Raw genomic sequence first — 26,163 nt, forward strand, 5'->3', positions numbered from 1 at the left:
AGTGTTGGAACCTATACAAGTATATATATATATATATATATATATATATATATATATATATATATATATATATAACAGAAATGAAAAGGTGAGCCAATAACCAATTTACAACTATTGAGGAGAACTATTTTATAGTCTGAGTAGACTCAATACAAAGGAAAGCACCAACTAGCAACAAAATATCAGGTCACAACGGGTAGGCTCATTGCCTAAAATGTAAACTTTAAATATTGAACATGACAGATCCCAATTGTAAGTGTAGTGGGACCAAGTATCTATGCACGTTGGTCAGCTCTCCAAACAAGAGGTAAATATACCTTCAGTATCTGGAAAGTAGGAGCATACCATATAAATGAGTGAATTCCCTTATTTAATGTATTACAGGGGCTAAATAATCAACTTGGTGTAGGACAAAAAGAAAAGGCTGTGTATGTAAATTAAAGAAAAAGAAAAGGGAACCATCTAAGAATACAACATGCTTATAATAATTACAAGTTTATCCAGGAGTGATCACAAACAGAACATTACCAATCAAATCACAAACCGCTTTGTATTGAGCAATATAAATATTAGCCATATGAGACGGATTCCTTAATAGCAGACATCAGTCCAAAAAATATATAATTGGAAATATAAAGGAGTGTTAGTCCACAAATATATTAGCTGAAAATGGCATCACATCTGCATTATTAACATGGAAGTCCAAGATGCCAAACTCAATATCCATCTCTGATTTTCTATGTTACCTCTTGTATAATGTCCAAGGGCTCCATATAACAGTGTCTGCCAGTTTGGGGGTAACCAATTCTTATGTAGACACTGGGGCGCATCTTCAGTAAACTAGTTCTGTCAAAGAAGCTGGGGGGACACTGTCATTACGGTTATAGTACTTGAAGAATTATAAATGTTTTTATGAAGGTCCACAAGTTTCTCCATCACAGTGGTATATTCCAGCGTGGTGGTGACTGTCACAGTGTCATCCATGAGGTTAGTGTTGACTATATGTGCGCACAAGCTGTTTCCAATAAAACTCAGCTTGTGACTGCTCAAGCTCCCTGCTGATTTCTGTCAACGTTGATGGATCATGAGGCACAGTTGTCAGCCAGGGCGCCAAGGCATCAGCAGTCACACACTGCACATCAGCTCCCCCAGCGTTAGTGACCTCGATGGAGCTTGTATATAGAGTAAATCAAGCAAGGTTCGATTAGATAATAGTCTGTTATACCAATATCAAGAGTACTACACTGCAACTCTATAAACAAGCTCCACTGAGGTGTCACTAGGGCAGGGGGAGCTGATGCGTAGTGCATGCAAGTCATAGGCTCCATAACCCAGAATGGTTAGAATAGGTGCAGAGTATAATATGATTCAGGCAACCTGGATGTATATGAAATTCATTGAGCCATTGAAATTCAAAAGAAAATAAAAAAATATATATAATTAAATGCATACAATGAGTAGTTATTAAAAGGTTAATAAAGCATTTATGTTGAATCCTGCAGCCAGAGGTGGATATCCTAATCTAGACAAGGCCTTTTGTAGGCATCTTGCACTATTGATGCTGTTGGGGCTCACCCTGTACATCTGTTCAATTTAACGTCCAGATGGAGAAGCTGTCACCTAACATAATGGCCTTGGTACCTTAACTTCAAAGAAGGGTTTAATCATATAAAGGTGTTTAGGTATATTTATATAACTTTAAACTGAACATAGGGGCTCCCATGATCCTTTACCTCGAATGCACATTTTATTTATGCCAGATGAAAACTATTACCACAGTAATCATTGGCCTATTGAAACCTATATAGAGGCTTTATCTAAGAGGGAGTTATCTTTAAAACAGGGGGTCTTGGGGGTGCTTAGGCCTTTTTTATGGTCTATTATAGAGCCTAGAGACTCCTAACTACAGATGTTGAGTTGTTGTTTTTTATCTTATTTTTTTATTTGGTCACTTTATTATTATTATTATTTTTTATTTGTACCTAAACTATATTTCCCCAAGTTACATGCCATATGGGAGAACAGAAAATTGCCTTTCAAACAGTGGATCGTAGGTGTTTCTTGAGGCTTTAACTACTGACCCACTATCTATCTCCGTATTCTAGACTGCAACAGCTTAACACTTACAGGGTTTCTGGAACTTGGGTATTCATCCAGCGATGCCGAACACTCATGGCCACCTCGTAACTGTATGAGGTGCAGGGGCGTGATCATCTCCTAAAGTGCCCCCCCCCCGGAGGATGACACATAGTCATCTTCGGCACTCTAGGCATTGTGTGGATGACAACTACGTGTCATTCTCTACATTTCTAAGAGATTAATATCTGATTTCCCACATTCTGAACATTACAATGTTTTCTCTCTAATATGAATTTTCTGATGAGCGATGAGAGCTATTTTCTGAATAAAACATTTCTCACAATCAGTACATGAAAATGCTCTTTCTCCAGTATGAATTTTCTGATGAGTAATAAGATTTGATTTCATTGTAAAACATTTCCCACATTCAGAACATGAAAATGCCCTTTCTCCTGTATGAATTTTCATATGAGCAATAAGATTTGATTTTGAGGTAAAACTTTTCCCACATTCAGAACATGAAAATGCTTTCTCTCCTGTATGAATTTTCAGATGACTAATCAGATGTGATTTCTGATTAAAACATTTCCCACATTCAGAACATAAAAATCCCCTTTCTCCTGTATGAATTTTCAGGTGTCTTACAAGTTGTGATTTGCAAGTAAAACATTTCCCACATTCAGAACATGAAAATGCTTTTTCTCCTGTATGAATTTTAAGATGGTCAATAAGACACGATTTTTTAGTAAAACATTTCCCACATACAGAACATGAATATGCTTTCTCTCCTGTATGGATTTTCTGATGACTATTAAGATTCACTTTCTTAGTAAAACATTTCCCACATACAGAACATGAAAATGCTCTCTCTCCTGTATGGATTTTCTGATGTATAATAAGATTTGCCTTCCTGGTAAAACATTTTCCACATTCAGAACATACATTTCCTACTTGGCTACTATGATTTTGGAAAAGATTGAAAGAAGCATCTGAAGTCTGATCATGACTAGGATTGTGGCAGTTTGTGAATCCACCTGTTAAAGAAAAATACAATGGGAGTAATTAATGACAAAATTATTTTATTTTAAGAACATTTTAATTATTCAGAATTAGGGGTAGAATTATGATATATCCGCCCAACATCGCTAAATGAAATATTTGTGCAATGCCGCCCCTGCACATTTGCGGCCAATTGGCTGCTAGCAGGGGGTGTCAATCATCCCGATCGTATCTGATCGGATGATTGCAGTCCGCAACCTCAGAGGTGGTGGATAAGGTAAGAAACAGCAGTCTTAAGACTGATGATTCTTAACTTAAGGTTCAAGCGGACTTGAAACATTGGGGGGTAGATTGCAGCATCCGCAGCTTGATAAATCCACCCTTTAGTGTCTACAACAAGAGTAGAGGACCGCCTATGAATGCTGCACCTTTTTCCAGCTACCATGATAAGGTTTAAATAAAGTTTACTGGACATTAGCGACTATTGAATGATGATCATTCCATACAAAAAAGTAATCTATAATGTTTAACATAACTATATAGAGAACACATGCAAATAAATACTTATGTCTAGGAATTATAAACCCGAGTCTCACTAACGTGTGTCTGTGTGTAACCATCTGATAAATATAACTGTTATTTACATGACAAATAATGATATAAACCTGAGTCTCACTAACGTGTGTCTGTGTGTAACCATCTGATAAATATAACTGTTATTTACATGACACATAATGATATAAACCTGAGTCTAACTAACGTGTGTCTGTGTGTAACTGTCTGATAAATATAACTGTTATTTACATGACACATAATGATATAAACCTGAGTCTCACTAACGTGTGTCTGTGTGTAACCATCTGATAAATATAACTGTTATTTACATGACACATAATGATATAAACCTGAGTCTCACTAACGTGTGTCTCTGTGTAACCATCTGATAAATATAACTGTTATTTACATGACCCATAATGATATAAACCAGAGTCTCACTAACGTGTGTCTGTGTGTAACCATCTGATAAATATAACTGTTATTTACATGACCCAAAATGTAACATCACAGAATCTTCACCTGCAGACGTATTTATAGGAACTTCATCCTCCTCAGTCTTCACCTGATCACACGTAAACAGATCTTCTGTTATCTCAACTTTCACTATATCAGCGTTATCTGTGTCTGTACAAATATAATAAACAATAGCGTTAATATCATATGATCTGGTGTTTATATCACACAATCTAGTGTTTATATCACATGATGTAGTTATTATATCACATGATGTAGTTATTATATCACATGATCTAGTGTCTGAATCACATGATCTAGTGTTTATATCACATGATCTAGTGTTTATATGACATGATTTAGTGTTTGACACATGATCTAGTGTTTATAACTTAAAATAGTTTGTGTATTTCCCAGACAGACTATAGCACCAAATACACAAAGTGTGGTACTTTCCCTGTATTCTTTTACATTTTAGCTTAAAGTGACGGTAAACTCTTCACTTTTTAAAAATCAGATCCGGAATGTTAGTGATATTGAGATGGAGTTTAATTAATAAGATGTAATAAAAATGCTATACCATACTTTTTAATATAGATATCAAACTCAAATTCCCCGCGGTCCGCCGCCCACTTCCAAATTCTATTATTCTGTGAGCTATTGGTTTGAATTGTTGTCCAATCAGCGCTCTCCCCATATGGCACTTTTGTTGTAGCTAGAGCACTGATTGAACAACAATTCAAACTTATAAACCAGACAGTAAACTACATGAGAAAGCAGTAAGTAGCTGTGTGCACAGCCCCAGTGCTTATAAACCAGACAGTAAACTGCATGAGAGCAGTAAGTAACTGTGTGCACAGCACCAGCACTTATAAACCAGACAGTAAACTACATGAGAGAGCAGTAAGTAACTGTGTGCACCGCCCTAGCACTTATAAACCATACAGTAAACTACATGAGAGCAGTAAGTAACTGTGTGCAGAGTCACAGCACTTATAAACCAGACAGTAAACTACATGAGAGCAGTAAGTAACTGTGTGCACAGTCCCAAAACTTATAAACCAGACAGTAAACTACATGAGAGCAGTAAGTAACGGTGTGCACAGTCACAGCACTTATAAACCAGACAGTAAACTACATGAGGGCAGTAAGTAACTGTGTGCACAGCCCCAGCACTTATAAACCAGACAGTAAACTACATGAGAGAGCAGTAAGTAACTGTGTGCACAGCCCCAGCACTTATAAACCAGACAGTAAACTACATGAGAGAGCAGTAAGTAACTGTGTGCACAGCCCCAGCACTTATAAACCAGACAGTAAACTACATGAGAGCAGTAAGTAACTGTGTGCACAGCCCCAGCACTTATAAACCAGACAGTAAACTACATGAGAGCAGTAAGTAACGGTGTACACAGCCCCAGCACTTATAAACCAGACAGTAAACTACATGAGAGAGCAGTAAGTAACTGTGTACACAGCCCCAGCACTTATAAACCAGACAGTAAACTACACGAGAGCAGTAAGTAACTGTGTGCACAGTCACAACACTTATAAACCAGACAGTAAACTACATGAGAGAGCAGTAAGTAACTGTGTGCACAGCCCCAGCACCTATAAACCAGACAGTAAACTACATGAGAGCAATAACTGTGTGCACAGCCCCAGCACTTATAAACCAGACAGTAAACTACATGAGAGAGCAGTAAGTAACTGTGTGCACAGCCCCAGCACTTATAAACCAGACAGTAAACTACTAGAGAGAGCAGTAACTGTGTGCACAGCCCCAGCACTTATAAACCAGACAGTAAACGACATGAGAGAGCAGTAAGTAACTGTGTGCACAGCCCCAGCACTTATAAACCAGACAGTAAACTACATGAGAAAGCAGTAAGTAACTGTGTGCACAGCCCCAGCACTTATAAACCAGACAGTAAACTACATGAGAGAGCAGTAAGTAACTGTGTGCACAGCCCCAGCACTTATAAACCAGACAGTAAACTGCATGAGAGCAGTAAGTAACTGTGTGCACAGCCCTAGCACTTATAAACCAGACAGTAAACTACATGAGAGCAGTAAGTAACTGTGTGCACAGCCCCAGCACTTATAAAACAACAGCAAACTACATAAGAGAGCAGTAAGTAACTGTGTGCACAGCCCCAGAACTTATAAACCAGACAGTAAACTACATGAGAGCAGTAAGTAACTGTGTGCACAGCCCCGGCACTTATAAACCAGACGGTAAACTACATAAGAGAGCAGTAAGTAACTGTGTGCACAGTCACAGCACTTATAAACCAGACAGTAAACTACATGAGAGCAGTAAGTAACTGTGTGCACAACCCCAGCACTTATAAACCAGACAGTAAAGTACATGAGAGAGCATTAAGTAACTGTGTGCTCAGCCCCAGCACTTATAAACCAGACAGTAAACTACATGAGATAGCAGTAAGTAACTGTGTGCACAGCCCCAGCACTTATAAACCAGACAGTAAACTACACGAGACAGCAGTAAGTAACTGTGTGCACAGCCCCAGCACTTATAAACCAGACAGTAAACTACATGAGATAGCAGTAAGTAACTGTGTGCACAGCCCCAGCGCTTATAAACCAGACAGTAAACAACATGAGGGAGCAGTAAGTAACTGTGTGCACAGCCCCAGCGCTTATAAACCAGACAGTAAACTACATGAGAGAGCAGTAAGTAACTGTGTGCACAGCCCCAGTATTTATAAACCAGACAGTAAACTACATGAGAGCAGTAAGTAACTGTGTGCACAGCCTCAGCACTTATAAACCAGACAGTAAACTACATGAGAGCAGTAAGTAACTGAGTGCACAGCCCCAGCGCTTATAAACCAGACAGTAAACTACATGAGAGAGCAGTAAGTAACTGTGTGCACAGCCCCAGCACTTATAAACCAGACAGTAAACTACATGAGAGAGCAGTAACTGTGTGCACAGCCCCAGCACTTATAAACCAGACAGTAAACTAAATGAGAGAGCAGTAAGTAACTTTGTGCACAGCCCCAGCACATATGAACCAGACAGTAAACAACATGAGAGAGCAGTAAGTAACTGTGTGCACAGCCCCAGCGCTTATAAACCAGACAGTAAACTACATGAGAGAGCAGTAAGTAACTGTGTGCACAGCCCCAGTATTTATAAACCAGACAGTAAACTACATGAGAGCAGTAAGTAACTGGGTGCACAGCCCCAGCACTTATACACCAGACAGTAAACTACATGAGAGCAGTAAATAACTGGGTGCACAGCCCCAGCACTTATAAACCAGACAGTAAACTACATGAGAGAGCAGTAAGTAACTGTGTGCACAGTCCCAGCACTTATAAACCAGACAGTAAACTACATGAGATAGCGGTAAGTAACTGTGTGCACAGCCCCAGCACTTATAAACCAGACAGTAAACTACATGATAGCAGTAAGTAACTGTGTACACAGCCCCCCAGCACTCATAAACCAGACAGTAAACTACATGAGAGAGCAGTAAGTAACTGTGTGCACAGCCCCAGCACTTATAAACCAGACAGTAAACTACATGAGAGAGCAGTAAGTAACTGTGTGCACAGCCCCAGCACTTATAAACCAGACAGTAAACTAAATGAGAGAGCAGTAAGTAACTTTGTGCACAGCCCCAGCACATATGAACCAGACAGTAAACTACATGAGAGAGCAGTAAGTAACTGTGTGTACAGCCCCCATCACTTATAAACCAGACAGTAAACTACATGAGAGAACAGTAAGTAACTGTGTGCACAGCCCCAGAACTTATAAACCAGACAGTAAACTAAATGAGAGAGCAGTAAGTAACTGTGTGCACAGCCCCAACACTTATAAACCAGACAGTAAACTACATGAGAGAGCAGTAAGTAACTGTGTGCACAGCCCCAGCAATTATAAACTAGACAGTAAACTACATGAGAGAGCAGTAACTGTGCGCACAGCCCCAGCACTTATAAACCAGACAGTAAACTACATGAGAGAGCAGTAACTGTGTGCACAGCCCTAGCACTTATAAACCAGACAGTAAACTACATGAGAGAGCAGTAAGTAACTGTGTGCACAGCCCCAGCACTTATAAACCAGACAGTAAACTACATGAGAGCAGTAACTGTGTGCACAGCCCCAGCACTTATAAACCAGACAGTAAACTACATGAGAGACCAGTAAGTAACTGTGTGCACAACCCCAGCACTTAAAAAACAAACAGTAAACTACATGAGAGCAGTAAGTAACTGTGTGCACAGCCCCAGCACTTATAAACCAGACAGTAAACTACACGAGACAGCAGTAAGTAACTGTGTGCACAGCCCCAGCACTTATAAACCAGACAGTAAACTAAATGAGAGAGCAGTAAGTAACTTTGTGCACAGTCCCAGCACATATGAACCAGACAGTAAACTACATGAGAGAGCAGTAAGTAACTGTGTGTACAGCCCCCATCACTTATAAACCAGACAGTAAACTACATGAGAGAACAGTAAGTAACTGTGTGCACAGCCCCAGAACTTATAAACCAGACAGTAAACTAAATGAGAGAGCAGTAAGTAACTGTGTGCACAGCCCCAACACTTATAAACCAGACAGTAAACTACATGAGAGAGCAGTAAGTAACTGTGTGCACAGCCCCAGCACTTATAAACCAGACAGTAAACTACACGAGAGACCAGTAAGTAACTGTGTGCACAACCCCAGCACTTAAAAAACAAACAGTAAACTACATGAGAGCAGTAAGTAACTGTGTGCACAGCCCCAGCACTTATAAACCAGACAGTAAACTACATGAGAGCAGTAAGTAACTGTGCGCACAGCCCCAGCACTTATAAACCAGACAGTAAAGTACATGAGAGAGCATTAAGTAACTGTGTGCACAGCCCCAGCACTTATAAACCAGACAGTAAACTACATGAGATAGCAGTAAGTAAGTGTGTGCACAGCCCCAGCATTTATAAACCAGACAGTAAACTACATGAGATAGCAGTAAGTAACTGTGTGCACAGCCCCAGCGCTTATAAACCAGACAGTAAACTACATGAGATAGCAGTAAGTAACTGTGTGCACAGCCCCAGCACTTATAAACCAGACAGTAAACAACATGAGAGACCAGTAAGTAACTGTGTGCACAGCCCCAGCACTTAAAAACCAGACAGTAAACTACATGAGAGCAGTAAGTAACTGTGTGCACAGCCCCAGCACTTATAAACCAGACAGTAAACTACATAAGAGAGCAGTAAGTAACTGTGTGCACAGCCCCAGCACTTATAAACCAGACAGTAAACTACATGAGAGAGCAGTAACTGTGTGCACAGCCCCAGCGCTTATAAACCAGACAGTAAACTACATGAGAGAGCAGTAAGTAACTGTGCGCACAGCCCCAGCACTTATAAACCAGACAGTAAAGTACATGAGAGAGCAGTAACTGTGTGCACAGCCCCAGCACTTATAAACCAGAGAGTAAACTACATAAGAGAGCAGTAAGTAACTGTGTGCAGCCCCAGCACTTATAAACCAGACAATAAACTACATGAGAGTAGTAACTGCGTGCACAGCCCCAGCACTTATAAACCAGACAGTAAACTGCATGAGAGCAGTAAGTAACTGTGTGCACAGCACCAGCACTTATAAACCAGACAGTAAACTACATGAGAGCAGTAAGTAACTGTGTGCACAGCCCCAGCACTTATAAACCAGACAGTTAACTACATGCGAGAGCAGTAAGTAACTGTGTGCACAACCCCAGCACTTAAAAACCAAACAGTAAACTACATGAGAGCAGTAACTGTGTGCACAGCCCCAGCACTTATAAACCAGACAGTAAACTACATGAGATAGCAGTAAGTAACTGTGTGCACAGCCCCAGCACTTATAAACCAGACAGTAAACTACATGAGATAGCAGTAAGTAACTGTGTGCACAGCCCCAGCACTTATAAACCAGACAGTAAACAACATGAGAGAGCAGTAAGTAACTGTGTGCACAGCTCCAGCACTTATAAACCAGACAGTAAACTACATGAGAGCAGTAACTGCGTGCACAGCCTCAGTACTTATAAACCAGACAGTAAACTACATGAGAGAGCAGTAAGTAACTGTGTGCACAGCCCCAGTATTTATAAACCAGACAGTAAACTACATGAGAGCAGTAAGTAACTGTGTGCACAGCCCCAGCGCTTATAAACCAGACAGTAAACTACATGAGAGAGCAGAAAGTAACTGTGTGCACAGCCCCAGCACTTATAAACCAGACAGTAAACTACATGAGAGAGCAGTAAGTAACTGTGTGCACAGCCCCAGCACTTATAAACCAGACAGTAAACTAAATGAGAGAGCAGTAAGTAACTTTGTGCACAGCCCCAGCACTTATAAACCAGACAGTAAACTACATGAGAGCAGTAAGTAACTGTGTGCACAGCCCCAGCACTTATAAACCAGACAGTAAACTACATGAGAGACCAGTAAGTAACTGTGTGCACAACCCCAGCACTTAAAAACCAGACAGTAAACTACATGAGATACATGAGAGCAGTAAGTAACTGTGTGCACAGCCCCAGCACTTATAAACCAGACAGTAAACTACATGAGAGCAGTAAGTAACTGTGTGCACAGCCCCAGCACTTATAAACCAGACAGTAAACTACATGAGAGACCAGTAAGTAACTGTGTGCACAACCCCAGCACTTAAAAACCAGACAGTAAACTACATGAGAGCAGTAAGTAACTGTGCGCACAGCCCCAGCACTTATAAACCAGACAGTAAAGTACATGAGAGAGCATTAAGTAACTGTGTGCACAGCCCCAGCACTTATAAACCAGACAGTAAACTACATGAGATAGCAGTAAGTAACTGTGTGCACAGCCCCAGCACTTATAAACCAGACAGTAAACTACATGAGATAGCAGTAAGTAACTGTGTGCACAGCCCCAGCGCTTATAAACCAGACAGTAAACAACATGAGAGAGCAGTAAGTAACTGTGTGCACAGCCCCAGCGCTTATAAACCAGACAGTAAACTACATGAGAGAGCAGTAAGTAACTGTGTGCACAGCCCCAGTATTTATAAACCAGACAGTAAACTACATGAGAGAGCAGTAAGTAACTGTGTGCACATCCCCAGCAGACTCTCATGTAATAATACTCACCGGCAGGGAGGGACCAATGTATTTCAGGCTGATGACTATTCATGTCATCTATCTCATCCTCTTCCTTCACATTTAATAGCCCAGTGTCAGGGTTTTCCTCTAGACGCCCTGTAATTACAGTAGGCAGTTAATCGATAGTTCCAATATTAGTGCTACACCATATTATATATCATGTGTATATAACCAGCGGTAACAGAATATTAGTGCTGCACCATATTGTATATAATGTGTATATAACAAGCGGTAACAGAGTATTAGTGCTGCACCATATTGTATATAATGTGTATATAACCAGCGGTAACAGAATATTAGTGCTGCACCATACTGTATATAATGTGTATATAACCAGCGGTAATAGAATATTAGTGCTGTACCATACTGTATATAATGTGTATATAACCAGCAGTAACAGAATATTAGTGCTGCATTATATTGTATATAATGTGTATATAACCAGCAGTAACAGAATATTAGTGCTACACCATATTGTATATAATTTGTATATAACCAGCGGTAACAGAATATTAGCCCTGCACCATATAGTATATAATGTGTATATAATCAGCGGTAACAGAATATTAGTGCTGCACCATATTGTATATAATGTGTATATAACCAGCGGTAACAGAATATTAGTGCTGCACCATATTGTATATAATGTGTATATAATCAGTGGTAACAGAATATTAGTGCTGCACCATATTGTATATAATGTGTATATAACTAGCGGTAACAGAATATTAGCGCTGCACCATATTGTATATAATGTATATATAACAAGCGGTAACAGAATATTAGCCCTGCACCATATTGTATATAATGTGTATATAACAAGCGGTAACAGAATATTAGCCCTGCACCATATTGTATATAATGTATATATAACAAGCGGTAACAGAATATTAGTTCTGCACCATATTGTATATAATGTGTATTATTCTGACTCAGATACTTGTAATAATGATCTATCCCTTGCTTAGACCTCTATGCCTGGCCTGTATAAGAAGATACAATCACTTCAGACAATCCTTGTCAGATAGCTGAACTCACCAATACCTTGTCCATCCACAAAGTTTCTTTATTCTGAATATCAAGTTACAGCAGATAATAAAATACAGCAGATAAATGAATGGTTACAGTATTTAAGCGGTCAAAAGATGATACTGATCGTAGCTTGCAATGTATTAACATGAGTGCTTGTTACATGAGGCCTGTTAGCTGCAGCCATGACACAGGAAAACATCATCAAACTACAAGAGCGGAGCAATACACCAAAAGGAAATGCATAATAAGGTCAGATGTAAGATATTCTAGAAAACAGGAGCATTACCAAAAAGGGTCACTAGATGGCAGTACAGAATAAACATAGGGAAGCCTTGAGAAAAATGGCATAAAAATATATAATTTCTTAACTATAACAACATGAATAATAACAGAGGCTATGTAATATTCTATGCCCATTGAGGCAGCACACTCCCCGTCTGGCATAGTAAATGTCACTATTTAAATCATAACTGAAGTTATGCATAACAATGTAATTTGCAGAGATGTCTTGAAGACCTGAAAGATATAAGGAGAACATACATATAATGCAAGAACAACTATAATATAAGACTTCAAGTTGTGTCAATTAAAGTTCAAGATACTTCCTTCTTGAAGTCACAAGAAGAATCCAACAGCATACATAAGTAAGCTCAGTCTCCAAAGGGCAAGAGCAAGATAAGTTCTGTGATCGGCCTGATGAAAGTTTTTATAGTCCCTTGTTGTCTTGCAACTTTCACCTCCACCTTACGCACCTTTCCATCATCACTAGGAATGCTCTTTACAATCGATCCCATGGGTCATTCGATTCTTTCAGCTTGCTGGTCCTTGAGGAGAACGAGATCTCCAACCTTGATGTCAGGGTTCAGACGTTGCCATTTCCTGTGTCCTTGCAGAGTAGAGAGATACTCCATCTTCCAACGATTCTAGAAGCAGTTGGCAAGATGCTGTACTCGCTTCCGCTGATTGTAACACAGATTTCCTGTTTTAAAGTCTCCAGGGGGAACAGGAACAGACCCAAGCTTCTAGGTAAGAAGAGTAGCTGGAGAGGGGAGAGTTGGGGCCTCTGGATTTACAGACACTGGAACAAGTGGTCTTGAATTGATTATGGCAGATGCTTCTGCCAGGAAGGTGGTTAGAATCTCATGGGTGAGTCTTGTGGATTTCAAGTCCATAAGCATGAAGTCCAGTATTTTATGTGTGATACCCATCATTCTCTCCCAGGAGCCACCCATATGGGAAGACTGAGGAGGATTGAAAATCCATGTACAGCCCTTTTCAGTTAAAAGGTCTTGAATTGGCCTAGAGTTGAGATGTAGCTTTCGACAGGCTCCAACGAAATTAGTTCCAATCAGATCTTAATGTTTTGACTGGTCCTCTGATGGCAAGGAATCGCCTTAGAGCATTTATGAAACTTGAGGCATCCATATATTCTATTACTTCAATGTGTACTGCATGCACACTCATGCAAGTGAACGTTTGCTATTTGCTTGGCCACCTCGAGTTCTGCGGGCTGTTACCATCCATGGTCCAAAGACATCCAAACCAACATGAGTGAAAGGTGGGTCAGTACTTAACCTGTCAGCTGGCAAATCTGACATTTGCTGTTGCTGATGTTTACCTCTTAGTTTACGGCACTGAACACAGCTATGCAGTGTAGCTGTAATCTGTCTTTTTGCTCCTATAATCCAAAGGCCTGCAGCTCTTATGGCACCCTCTGTGAAATGTCTACCTTGGTGCTTAACCCCTTCATGGTAGTGCCGTATGAGCAAAGTAGTGGTATTATTGCAAGCGGGTATAATGAGAGGATTCTGTTCTTGACCTCCCAACTTAGCCTTGTTTAATCGTCCTCCAACCCTTAACATGCCATCATCGTCAATGAATGGGTTCAGGTTAGGACCAGTGAGAAGAACATCGTTCAGAGATAAGCATTGATGCTTGGCACTGGAGTTGAACACTACCCTGATTTGTTTTGGCTTACGTGGATGATACACTCCGAAGAAAGGCAGGTACCAGCACTCATGGAGTATTTGAAGTCGTGGAGCTGGCTCGGAATGATCATTGTCAAAGATTCTTTTCATAAAGAAACAGAATATTAGTGGTGCACCATAGTGTATATAATGTGTATATAACCAGCTGTAACATAATATTATTGCAGCACCATATTGTATATAATGTGTATATGACCAGCGGTAACAGAATATTAGTGCTGCACCATAGTGTATATAATGTGTATATAACCAGCTGTAACAGAATATTAGTGCAGCACCATATTGTATATAATGTGTATATAACCATTGGTAACAGAATATTAGTGCTGCACCATATTGTATATAATGTGTATATAACCAGCGGTAACAGAATATTAGTGCTGCACCATAGTGTATATAATGTGTATATAACCAGCTGTAACAGAATATTAGTGCAGCACCATATTGTATATAATGTGTATATGACCAGCGGTAACAGAATATTAGTGCTGCACCATAGTGTATATAATGTGTATATAACCAGCTGTAACAGAATATTAGTGCAGCACCATATTGTATATAATGTGTATATAACCATTGGTAACAGAATATTAGTGCTGCACCATATTGTATATAATGTGTATATAACCAGCGGTAACAGAATATTAGTGCTGCACCATAGTGTATATAATGTGTATATAACCAGCTGTAACAGAATATTAGTGCAGCAACATATTGTATATAATGTGTATATAACCATTGGTAACAGAATATTAGTGCTGCACCATATTGTATATAATGTGTATATAACCAGCGGTAACAGAATATTAGTGCTGCACCATATTGTATATAATGTGTATATAACCAGCGGTAACAGAATATTAGTGCTGCACCATATTGTATATAATGTGTATATAACCAGCGGTAACAGAATATTAGTGCTGCACCATATTGTATATAATGTATATAACCAGCGGTAACAGAATATTAGTGATGCACCATATTGTATATAATGTGTATATAACCAGCGGTAACAGAATATTAGTGCTGCACCATATTGTATATAATGTGTATATACCCAGCGGTAACAGAATATTAGTGCTGTACAATATTGTATATAATGTGTATAGAACCAGCAGTAACAGAATATTAGTGCTGCACAATATTGTATATAATGTGTATATAACCAGCGGTAACAGAATATTAGTGCTGAACCATATTGTATATAATGTGTATATAACCAGCGGTTACAGAATATTAGTGCTGCACCATATTGTATATAATGTGTATATTTCCAGCAGTAACAGAATATTAGTGCTGCACCATATTGTATATAATGTGTATATAACCAGCGGTAACAGAATATTAGTGCTGCACCATATTGTATATAATGTGTATATAACCAGCGGTAACAGAATATTAGTGCTGCACCATATTGTATATAATGTGTATATAACCAGCGGTAACAGAATATTAGTGCTGCACCATATTGTATATAATGTGTATATAACCAGCGGTAACAGAATATTAGTGCTGCACCATATTGTATATAATGTGTATATACCCAGCGGTAACAGAATATTAGTGCTGCACCATAGTGTATATAATGTGTATATAACCAGCGGTAACAGAATATTAGCCCTGCACCATATAGTATATAATGTGTATATAACCAGCGGTAACAGAATATTAGTGCTGCACCATATTGTACATAATGTGTATATAACCAGCGGTAACAGAATATTAGTGCTGCACCATAGTGTATATAATGTGTATATAACCAGCAGTAACAGAATATTAGTGCTACACCATATTGTATATAATGTGTATATAACCAGCGGTAACGGAATATTAGTGCTGCACCATATTGTATATAGTGTGTATATAACCAGCGGTAACGGAATATTAGTGCTGCACCATATTGTATATAATGTGTATATAACCAGCGGTAACAGAATATTAGTGCTGCACCATATTGTATATAATGTCTATATAACCAGCAGTAACAGAATATTAGTGCTGCACCATATTGTATATAATGTGTATATAACCAGCGGTTACAGAATATTAGTGGTGCACCATATTGTATATAATGTGTATATTTCCAGCAGTAACAGAATATTAGTGCTGCACCATATTGTATATAATGTGTATATAACCAGCGGTAACAGAATATTAGTGCTGCACCATATTGTATATAATGTGTATATAACCAGCGGTAACAGAATATTAGTGCTGCACCATATTGTATATAATGTGTATATAACCAGCGGTAACAGAATATTAGTGCTGCACCATATTGTATATAATGTGTATATAACCAGCGGTAACAGAATATTAGTGCTGCACCATAGTGTATATAATGTGTATATAACCAGCGGTAACAGAATATTAGCCCTGCACCATATAGTATATAATGTGTATATAACCAGCGGTAACAGAATATTAGTGCTGCACCATATTGTACATAATGTGTATATAACCAGCGGTAACAGAATATTAGTGCTGCACCATAGTGTATATAATGTGTATATAACCAGCAGTAACAGAATATTAGTGCTACACCATATTGTATATAATGTGTATATAACCAGCGGTAACGGAATATTAGTGCTGCACCATATTGTATATAGTGTGTATATAACCAGCGGTAACGGAATATTAGTGCTGCACCATATTGTATATAATGTGTATATAACCAGCGGTAACAGAATATTAGTGCTGCACCATATTGTATATAATGTGTATATAACCAGCGGTAACAGAATATTAGTGCAGCACCATATTGTATATAATTTGTATATAGCCAGCGGTAACAGAATATTAGTACTGCACCATATTGTATATAATGTGTATATAACCAGCGGTAACAGAATATCAGTGCTGCACCATATTGTATATAATGTGTATATAACCAGCGGTAACAGAATATTAGTGCTGCACCATATTGTATATAATGTGTATATAACCAGCGGTAACAGAATATTAGTGCTGCACCATATTGTATATAATGTGTATATAACCAGCAGTAACAGAATATTAGTGCTGCATCATATTGTATATAATGTGTATATAACCAGCGGTAACAGAATATTAGTGCTGCACCATACTGTATATAGTGTGTATATAACCAGTGGTAACAGAATATTAGTGCTGCACCATACTGTATATAATGTGTATATAACCAGCTGTAACATAATATTATTGCAGCACCATATTGTATATAATGTGTATATGACCAGCGGTAACAGAATATTAGTGCTGCACCATAGTGTATATAATGTGTATATAACCAGCTGTAACAGAATATTAGTGCAGCACCATATTGTATATAATGTGTATATAACCATTGGTAACAGAATATTAGTGCTGCACCATATTGTATATAATGTGTATATAACCAGCGGTAACAGAATATTAGTGCTGCACCATAGTGTATATAATGTGTATATAACCAGCTGTAACAGAATATTAGTGCAGCAACATATTGTATATAATGTGTATATAACCATTGGTAACAGAATATTAGTGCTGCACCATATTGTATATAATGTGTATATAACCAGCGGTAACAGAATATTAGTGCTGCACCATATTGTATATAATGTGTATATAACCAGCGGTAACAGAATATTAGTGCTGCACCATATTGTATATAATGTGTATATAACCAGCGGTAACAGAATATTAGTGCTGCACCATATTGTATATAATGTATATAACCAGCGGTAACAGAATATTAGTGATGCACCATATTGTATATAATGTGTATATAACCAGCGGTAACAGAATATTAGTGCTGCACCATATTGTATATAATGTGTATATACCCAGTGGTAACAGAATATTAGTGCTGTACAATATTGTATATAATGTGTATAGAACCAGCGGTAACAGAATATTAGTGCTGCACAATATTGTATATAATGTGTATAGAACCAGGGGTAACAGAATATTAGTGCTGCACCATATTGTATATAATGTCTATATAACCAGCAGTAACAGAATATTAGTGCTGCACCATATTGTATATAATGTGTATATAACCAGCGGTTACAGAATATTAGTGCTGCACCATATTGTATATAATGTGTATATTTCCAGCAGTAACAGAATATTAGTGCTGCACCATATTGTATATAATGTGTATATAACCAGCGGTAACAGAATATTAGTGCTGCACCATATTGTATATAATGTGTATATAACCAGCGGTAACAGAATATTAGTGCTGCACCATATTGTATATAATGTGTATATAACCAGCGGTAACAGAATATTAGTGCTGCACCATATTGTATATAATGTGTATATAACCAGCGGTAACAGAATATTAGTGCTGCACCATAGTGTATATAATGTGTATATAACCAGCGGTAACAGAATATTAGCCCTGCACCATATAGTATATAATGTGTATATAACCAGCGGTAACAGAATATTAGTGCTGCACCATATTGTACATAATGTGTATATAACCAGCGGTAACAGAATATTAGTGCTGCACCATAGTGTATATAATGTGTATATAACCAGCAGTAACAGAATATTAGTGCTACACCATATTGTATATAATGTGTATATAACCAGCGGTAACGGAATATTAGTGCTGCACCATATTGTATATAGTGTGTATATAACCAGCGGTAACGGAATATTAGTGCTGCACCATATTGTATATAATGTGTATATAACCAGCGGTAACAGAATATTAGTGCTGCACCATATTGTATATAATGTGTATATAACCAGCGGTAACAGAATATTAGTGCAGCAACATATTGTATATAATTTGTATATAGCCAGCGGTAACAGAATATTAGTGCTGCACCATATTGTATATAATGTGTATATAACCAGCGGTAACAGAATATCAGTGCTGCACCATATTGTATATAATGTGTATATAACCAGCGGTAACAGAATATTAGTGCTGCACCATATTGTATATAATGTGTATATAACCAGCGGTAACAGAATATTAGTGCTGCACCATATTGTATATAATGTGTATATAACCAGCAGTAACAGAATATTAGTGCTACATCATATTGTATATAATGTGTATATACCCAGCGGTAACAGAATATTAGTGCTGCACCATACTGTATATAGTGTGTATATAACCAGTGGTAACAGAATATTAGTGCTGCACCATACTGTATATAATGTGTATATAACCAGCGGTAACAGAATATTATTGCTGCACCATATTGTATATAATGTGTATATAACCAGCAGTAACAGAATATTAGTGCTGCACCATATTGTATATAATGTGTATATAACCAGCGGTAACAGAATATTAGTGCTGCACCATATTGTATATAATGTGTATATAACCAGCAGTAACAGAATATTAGTGCTGCACCATATTGTATATAATCGAAATAACTAGAAGTGGGAATGGTTTGTAGTGGACAGCGCCAAAAAATAAAGTACTGGCTCAACTTCTAGAAAACAACCGCCCAATACGGTCGTTATAAGTTATAACAAGAGATAGAAAGAATTTAGAAGGAGCGCCAAACAGGGAGGCTATAGTACTTATGATGTTGTTTAAATGTGATAATGAGTAGTTAATGGATTAGCCACTAGTTCGTTAAGAAATGAATGAATCACTCAGAAGTATACGTTTTTTAAAAAAAAAAAAATATATTTGATACAATAAACGATGAGTTCGGTTAGAAATAATGTATATATATATATATTATCGGGTTATCAAACACAAATTAGATACATAAATTAGGAAAACATCTGCGCATGTCCCTTTGAGCGCAAAAACAGAATTTATGTTTACCTGATAAATTACTTTCTCCAACGGTGTGTCCGGTCCACGGCGTCATCCTTACTTGTGGGATATTCTCTTCCCCAACAGGAAATGGCAAAGAGCCCAGCAAAGCTGGTCACATGATCCCTCCTAGGCTCCGCCTACCCCAGTCATTCGACCGACGTTAAGGAGGAATATTTGCATAGGAGAAACCATATGTTACCGTGGTGACTGTAGTTAAAGAAAATAAATTATCAGACCTGATTAAAAAAACCAGGGCGGGCCGTGGACCGGACACACCGTTGGAGAAAGTAATTTATCAGGTAAACATAAATTCTGTTTTCTCCAACATAGGTGTGTCCGGTCCACGGCGTCATCCTTACTTGTGGGAACCAATACCAAAGCTTTAGGACACGGATGAAGGGAGGGAGCAAATCAGGTCACCTAAATGGAAGGCACCACGGCTTGCAAAACCTTTCTCCCAAAATTAGCCTCAGAAGAAGCAAAATTATCAAATTTGTAAAATTTAGAAAAAGTGTGCAGTGAAGACCAAGTCGCTGCCTTACATATCTGATCAACAGAAGCCTCGTTCTTGAAGGCCCATGTGGAAGCCACAGCCCTAGTGGAGTGAGCTGTGATTCTTTCAGGAGGCTGCCGTCCGGCAGTCTCATAAGCCAATCGGATAATGCTTTTAATCCAGAAGGAGAGAGAGGTAGAAGTTGCTTTTTGACCTCTCCGTTTACCAGAATAAACAACAAACAAAGACAAAGTTTGTCTGAAATCCTTAGTAGCTGCTAAGTAAAATTTGAGAGCACGAACTACATCCAAGTTGTGCAACAAACGTTCCTTCTTTGAAACTGGATTAGGACACAAAGAAGGCACAACTATCTCCTGGTTAATGTTTTTGTTAGAAACAACTTTTGGAAGAAAACCAGGTTTAGTACGCAAAACCACCTTATCTGCATGGAACACCAGATAAGGAGAAGAACACTGCAGAGCAGATAATTCTGAAACTCTTCTAGCAGAAGAAATTGCAACCAAAAACAAAACTTTCCAAGATAATAACTTAATATCAACGGAATGTAAGGGTTCAAACGGAACCCCCTGAAGAACTGAAAGAACTAGGTTGAGACTCCAAGGAGGAGTCAAAATTTTGTAAACAGGCTTGATTCTAACCAGAGCCTGAACAAAGGCTAGAACATCTGGCACAGCTGCCAGCTTTTTGTGAAGTAACACAGACAAGGCAGAAATCTGTCCCATCAAGGAACTTGCAGATAATCCTTTTTCCAATCCTTCTCGAAGGAAGGATAGACTCTTAGGAATCTTAACCTTGTCCCAAGGGAATCCTGCAGATTCACACCAACAGATATACCAAATTATGTGGTAATTTTTCTGGTTACAGGCTTTCAGGCCTGAACAAGAGTATTAATAACAGAATCTGAGAACCCTCGCTTTGATAAGATCAAGCGTTCAATCTCCAAGCAGTCAGCTGGAGTGGGTCGAACGGACCTAGAACAAGAAGGTCTCGTCTCAAAGGTAGCTTCCATGGTGGAGCCGATGACATATTCACCAGATCTGCATACCAAGTCCTGCGTGGCCACGCAGGAGCTATCAAAATCACCGACGCCCTCTCCTGATTGATCCTGGCTACCAGCCTGGGGATGAGAGGAAACGGCGGGAACACATAAGCTAGTTTGAAGGTCCAAGGTGCTACTAGTGCATCCACTAGAGCCGCCTTGGGATCCCTGGATCTGTACCCGTAGTAAGGAACTCTGAAGTTCTGACGAGAGGCCATCAGATCCATGTCTGGAATGCCCCACGGTTGAGTGACTTGGGCAAAGATTTCCGGATGGAGTTCCCACTCCCCCGGATGCAATGTCTGACGACTCAGAAAATCCGCTTCCCAATTTTCCACTCCTGGGATGTGGATAGCAGACAGGTGGCAGGAGTGAGACTCCGCCCATAGAATGATTTTGGTCACTTCTTCCATCGCTAGGGAACTCCTTGTTCCCCCCTGATGGTTGATGTATGAACTTGGCCCTCGCTAGCTGAGGCCAAGCTTTGAGAGCATTGAATATCGCTCTCAGTTCCAGAATATTTATCGGTAGAAGAGATTCTACCCGAGACCAAAGACCCTGAGCTTTCAGGGATCCCCAGACCGCGCCCCAGCCCATCAGACTGGCGTCGGTCGTGACAATGACCCACTCTGGTCTGCGGAAGGTCATCCCTTGTGACAGGTTGTCCAGGGACAGCCACCAACGGAATGAGTCTCTGGTCCTCTGATTTACTTGTATCTTCGGAGACAAGTCTGAATAGTCCCCATTCCACTGACTGAGCATGAACAGTTGTAATGGTCTTAGATGAATGCGCACAAAAGGAACTATGTCCATTGCCGCTACCATCAAACCTATCACTTCCATGCACTGCGCTATGGAAGGAAGAGGAACGGAATGAAGTATCCGACAAGAGTCCAGAAGTTTTGTTTTTCTGGCTTCTGTCAGAAAAATCCTCATTTCTAAGGAGTCTATTATAGTTCCCAAGAAGGGAACCCTCGTTGACGGAGATAGAGAACTCTTTTCCATGTTCACTTTCCATCCGTGAGATCTGAGAAAGGCCAGGACAATGTCCGTGTGAGCCTTTACTTGAGGAAGGGACGACGCTCGAATCAGAATGTCGTCCAAGTAAGGTACTACAGCAATGCCCCTTGGTCTTAGCACCGCCAGAAGGGACCCTAGTACCTATGAGAAAATCCTAGGAGCAGTGGCTAATCCGAAAGAAAACGCCACGAACTGGAAATGCTTGTCCAGGAATGCAAACCTTAGGAACCGATGATGTTCCTTGTGGATAGGAATATGTAGATACGCATCCTTGAAATCCACCTTGGTCATGAATTGACCTTCCTGGATGGAAGGAAGAAGTGTTCGAATGGTTTCCATCTTGAACGATGGAACCTTGAGAAACTTGTTCAAGATCTTGAGATCTAAGATTGGTCTGAACGTTCCCTCTTTTTTGGGAACTATGAACAGATTGGAGTAGAACCCCATCCCTTGTTCTCCTAATGGAACAGGATGAATCACTCCCATTTTTAGCAGGTCTTCTACCCAATGTAAGAATGCCTGTCTTCTTATGTGGTCTGAAGACAACTGAGACCTGTGGAACCTCCCCCTTGGAGGAAGCCCCTTGAACTCCAGAGAATAACCTTGGGAGACTATTTCTAGCGCCCAAGGATCCAGAACATCTCTTGCCCCAGCCTGAGCGAGGAGAGAGAGTCTGCCCCCCACCAGATCCGGTCCCGGATCGGGGGCCCGCATTTCATGCTGTCTTGGTAGCAGTGGCAGGTTTCCTGGCCTGCTTTCCTTTGTTCCAGCCTTGCATAGGTCTCCAGGCTGGATTGGCTTGAGAAGTATTACCTTCCTGCTTAGAGGACGTAGCCCTTGGGGCTGATCCGTTTCTGCGAAAGGGACGAAACTTAGGTTTATTTTTGGTCTTGAAAAGACCTATCCTGAGGAAGGGCGTGGCCCTTGCCCCCAGTGATATCAGAGATAATCTCTTTCAAGTCAGGGCCAAAGAGTGTTTTCCCCTTGAAAGGAATGTCAAGCAATTTGTTCTTGGAAGACGCATCCGCTGCCCAAGATTTTAACCAAAGCGCTCTGCGCCACAATAGCAAACCCAGAATTTTTTCGCTGCTAACCTAGCCAATTGCAAGGTGGCGTCTAGGGTGAAAGAATTAGCCAATTTAAGAGCACGAATTCTGTCCATAATCTCCTCATAAGAAGAAGAATTACTAATAATCGCCTTTCCTAGCTCATCAAACTAGAAACACGCGGCTGCAGTGACAGGGACAATGCATGCAATTGGTTGTAGAAGGGAACCTTGCTGAACAAACATCTTTAGCAGACCTTCTAATTATTTATCCATAGGATCTTGGAAAGCACAACTATCTTCTATGGGTATAGTGGCGCGCTTGTGTAGAGTAGAAACCGCCCCCTCGACCTTGGGGACTGTCTGCCATCAGTCCTTTCTGGGGTCGACTATAGGAAAACAATTTTATAAATATGGGGGGAGGTACTAAAGGTATACCGGGCCTGTCCCATTCTTTACTAACAATGTACGCCACCCGCTTGGATATAGGAAAAGCTTCGGGGGGCCCCGGGGCCTCTAAGAACTTTTCCATTTTACATAGTGGTTCTGGAACGACCAGATAATCACAATCATCCAAATTGGATAACACCTCCTTAAGCAGAGCGCGGAGATGTTCCAACTTAAATTTAAAAGTAATCACATCAGGTTCAGCTTGTTGAGAAATGTTTCCTGAATCTGAAATTTCTCCCTCAGACAAAACCTCCCTGGCCCCCTCAGACTGGTGTAGGGGCCCTTCAGAAACCATATCATCAGCGTTCTCATGCTCTACAGAATTTTCTAAAACAGAGCAGTCGCGCTTTCGCTGATAAGTGGGCATATTGGCTAAAATGTTTTTGATAGAATTATCCATTACAGCCGTTAAATGTTGCATAGTAAGGAGTATTGGCGCACTAGATGTACTAGGGGCCTCCTGTATGGGCAAGACTGGTGTAGACGAAGGAGGGGATGATGCAGTACCATGCTTACTCCCCTCACTTGAGGAATCATCTTGGGCATCATTTTTACTAAATTTTTTTATGACATAAAATACATATAGTTAAATGAGAAGGAACCTTGGTTTCCCCACAGTCAGAACACAATCTATCTGGTAGTTCAGACATGTTAAACAGGCATAAACTTGATAACAAAGCACAAAAAACGTTTTAAAATAAAACCGTTACTGTCACTTTAAATTTTAAACTAAACACACTTTATTACTGCAATTGCGAAAAAGTATGAAGGAATTGTTCAAAATTCACCAAAATTTCACCACAGTGTCTTAAAGCCTTAAAAGTATTGCACACCAAATTTGGAAGCTTTAACCCTTAAAATAACGGAACCGGAGCCGTTTTTATATTTAACCCCTTTACAGTCCCTGGAATCTGCTTTGCTGAGACCCAACCAAGCCCAAAGGGGAATACGATACCAAATGATGCCTTCAGAAAGACTTTTCTATGTATCAGAGCTCCACACACATGCAGCTGCATGCCATTGTTCTCAAAAACAAGTGCGCCATACCGGCGCGAAAATGAGGCTCTGACAATGATTAGGGAAAGTCCCTAAAGAATAAGGTGTCTAAAACAGTGCCTGCCGATATAATCTTATCAAAATACCCAGATTAAATGATTCCTCAAGGCTAAATATGTGTTAATAATGAATCGATTTAGCCCAGAAAAAGTCTACAGTCTTAATAAGCCCTTGTGAAGCCCTTATTTACTATCTTAATAAACATGGCTTACCGGATCCCATAGGGAAAATGACAGCTTCCAGCATTACATCGTCTTGTTAGAATGTGTCATACCTCAAGCAGTAAGAGACTGCACACTGTTCCCCCAACTGAAGTTAATTGCTCTCAACAGTCCTGTGTGGAACAGCCATGGATTTTAGTTACGGTGCTAAAATCATTTTCCTCATACAAACAGAAATCTTCATCTCTTTTCTGTTTCTGAGTAAATAGTACATACCAGCACTATTTTAAAATAACAAACTCTTGATTGAATAATAAAAACTACAGTTAAACACTAAAAAACTCTAAGCCATCTCCGTGGAGATGTTGCCTGTACAACGGCAAAGAGAATGACTGGGGTAGGCGGAGCCTAGGAGGGATCATGTGACCAGCTTTGCTGGGCTCTTTGCCATTTCCTGTTGGGGAAGAGAATATCCCACAAGTAAGGATGACGCCGTGGACCGGACACACCTATGTTGGAGAAATACAATTTAAAAAGCCTAAAGCACAATTTAAAATTATCTTGTGATATCTGTTAGACTAGTACATCCACTCGGAGGGCATCTAATAGAGCAACAGTAACATAGAGTGGATTTTGGAAAGTCAATAAATATAGTGATACAGTGTATCAGTGTAAAAACGAAAGTAGAATAAGAAAACTTGTTAAGTGTGAATAGCAGAAATACAATGTATCAGTGCGAGAACAATAATAGTAGATTAAAGAGACAAAATTATTATAGAAGAAATGAGAGAGTAGTATATACCACTTATAAACCTCACAGTGCCTCCCTCT

The 26,163-nt window shown here is 39.5% G+C and overlaps 1 protein-coding gene across 1 annotated transcript in view; it reads right to left on the reverse strand.

The window, feature by feature from the left end:
* Nucleotides 1–479: 479 nt before the first annotated feature.
* Nucleotides 480–26,163, reverse strand: part of LOC128666684 (gastrula zinc finger protein XlCGF8.2DB-like) — a 75,147-nt gene continuing 49,463 nt past the window's right edge. The window contains exons 4-6 of the mRNA XM_053721413.1: nt 11,246–11,353; nt 4,156–4,260; nt 480–3,113 (exon numbers count right to left, since the gene is read on the reverse strand). Coding sequence (XP_053577388.1) covers nt 2,347–3,113; nt 4,156–4,260; nt 11,246–11,353 — 980 coding nt within the window. The 3' untranslated portion in view covers nt 480–2,346. The remainder of the gene's footprint in view (nt 3,114–4,155; nt 4,261–11,245; nt 11,354–26,163) is intronic.

Source organism: Bombina bombina, chromosome 7, assembly GCF_027579735.1.
Source record: "Bombina bombina isolate aBomBom1 chromosome 7, aBomBom1.pri, whole genome shotgun sequence".
Classification (NCBI taxonomy): Eukaryota; Metazoa; Chordata; class Amphibia; order Anura; family Bombinatoridae; genus Bombina; species Bombina bombina.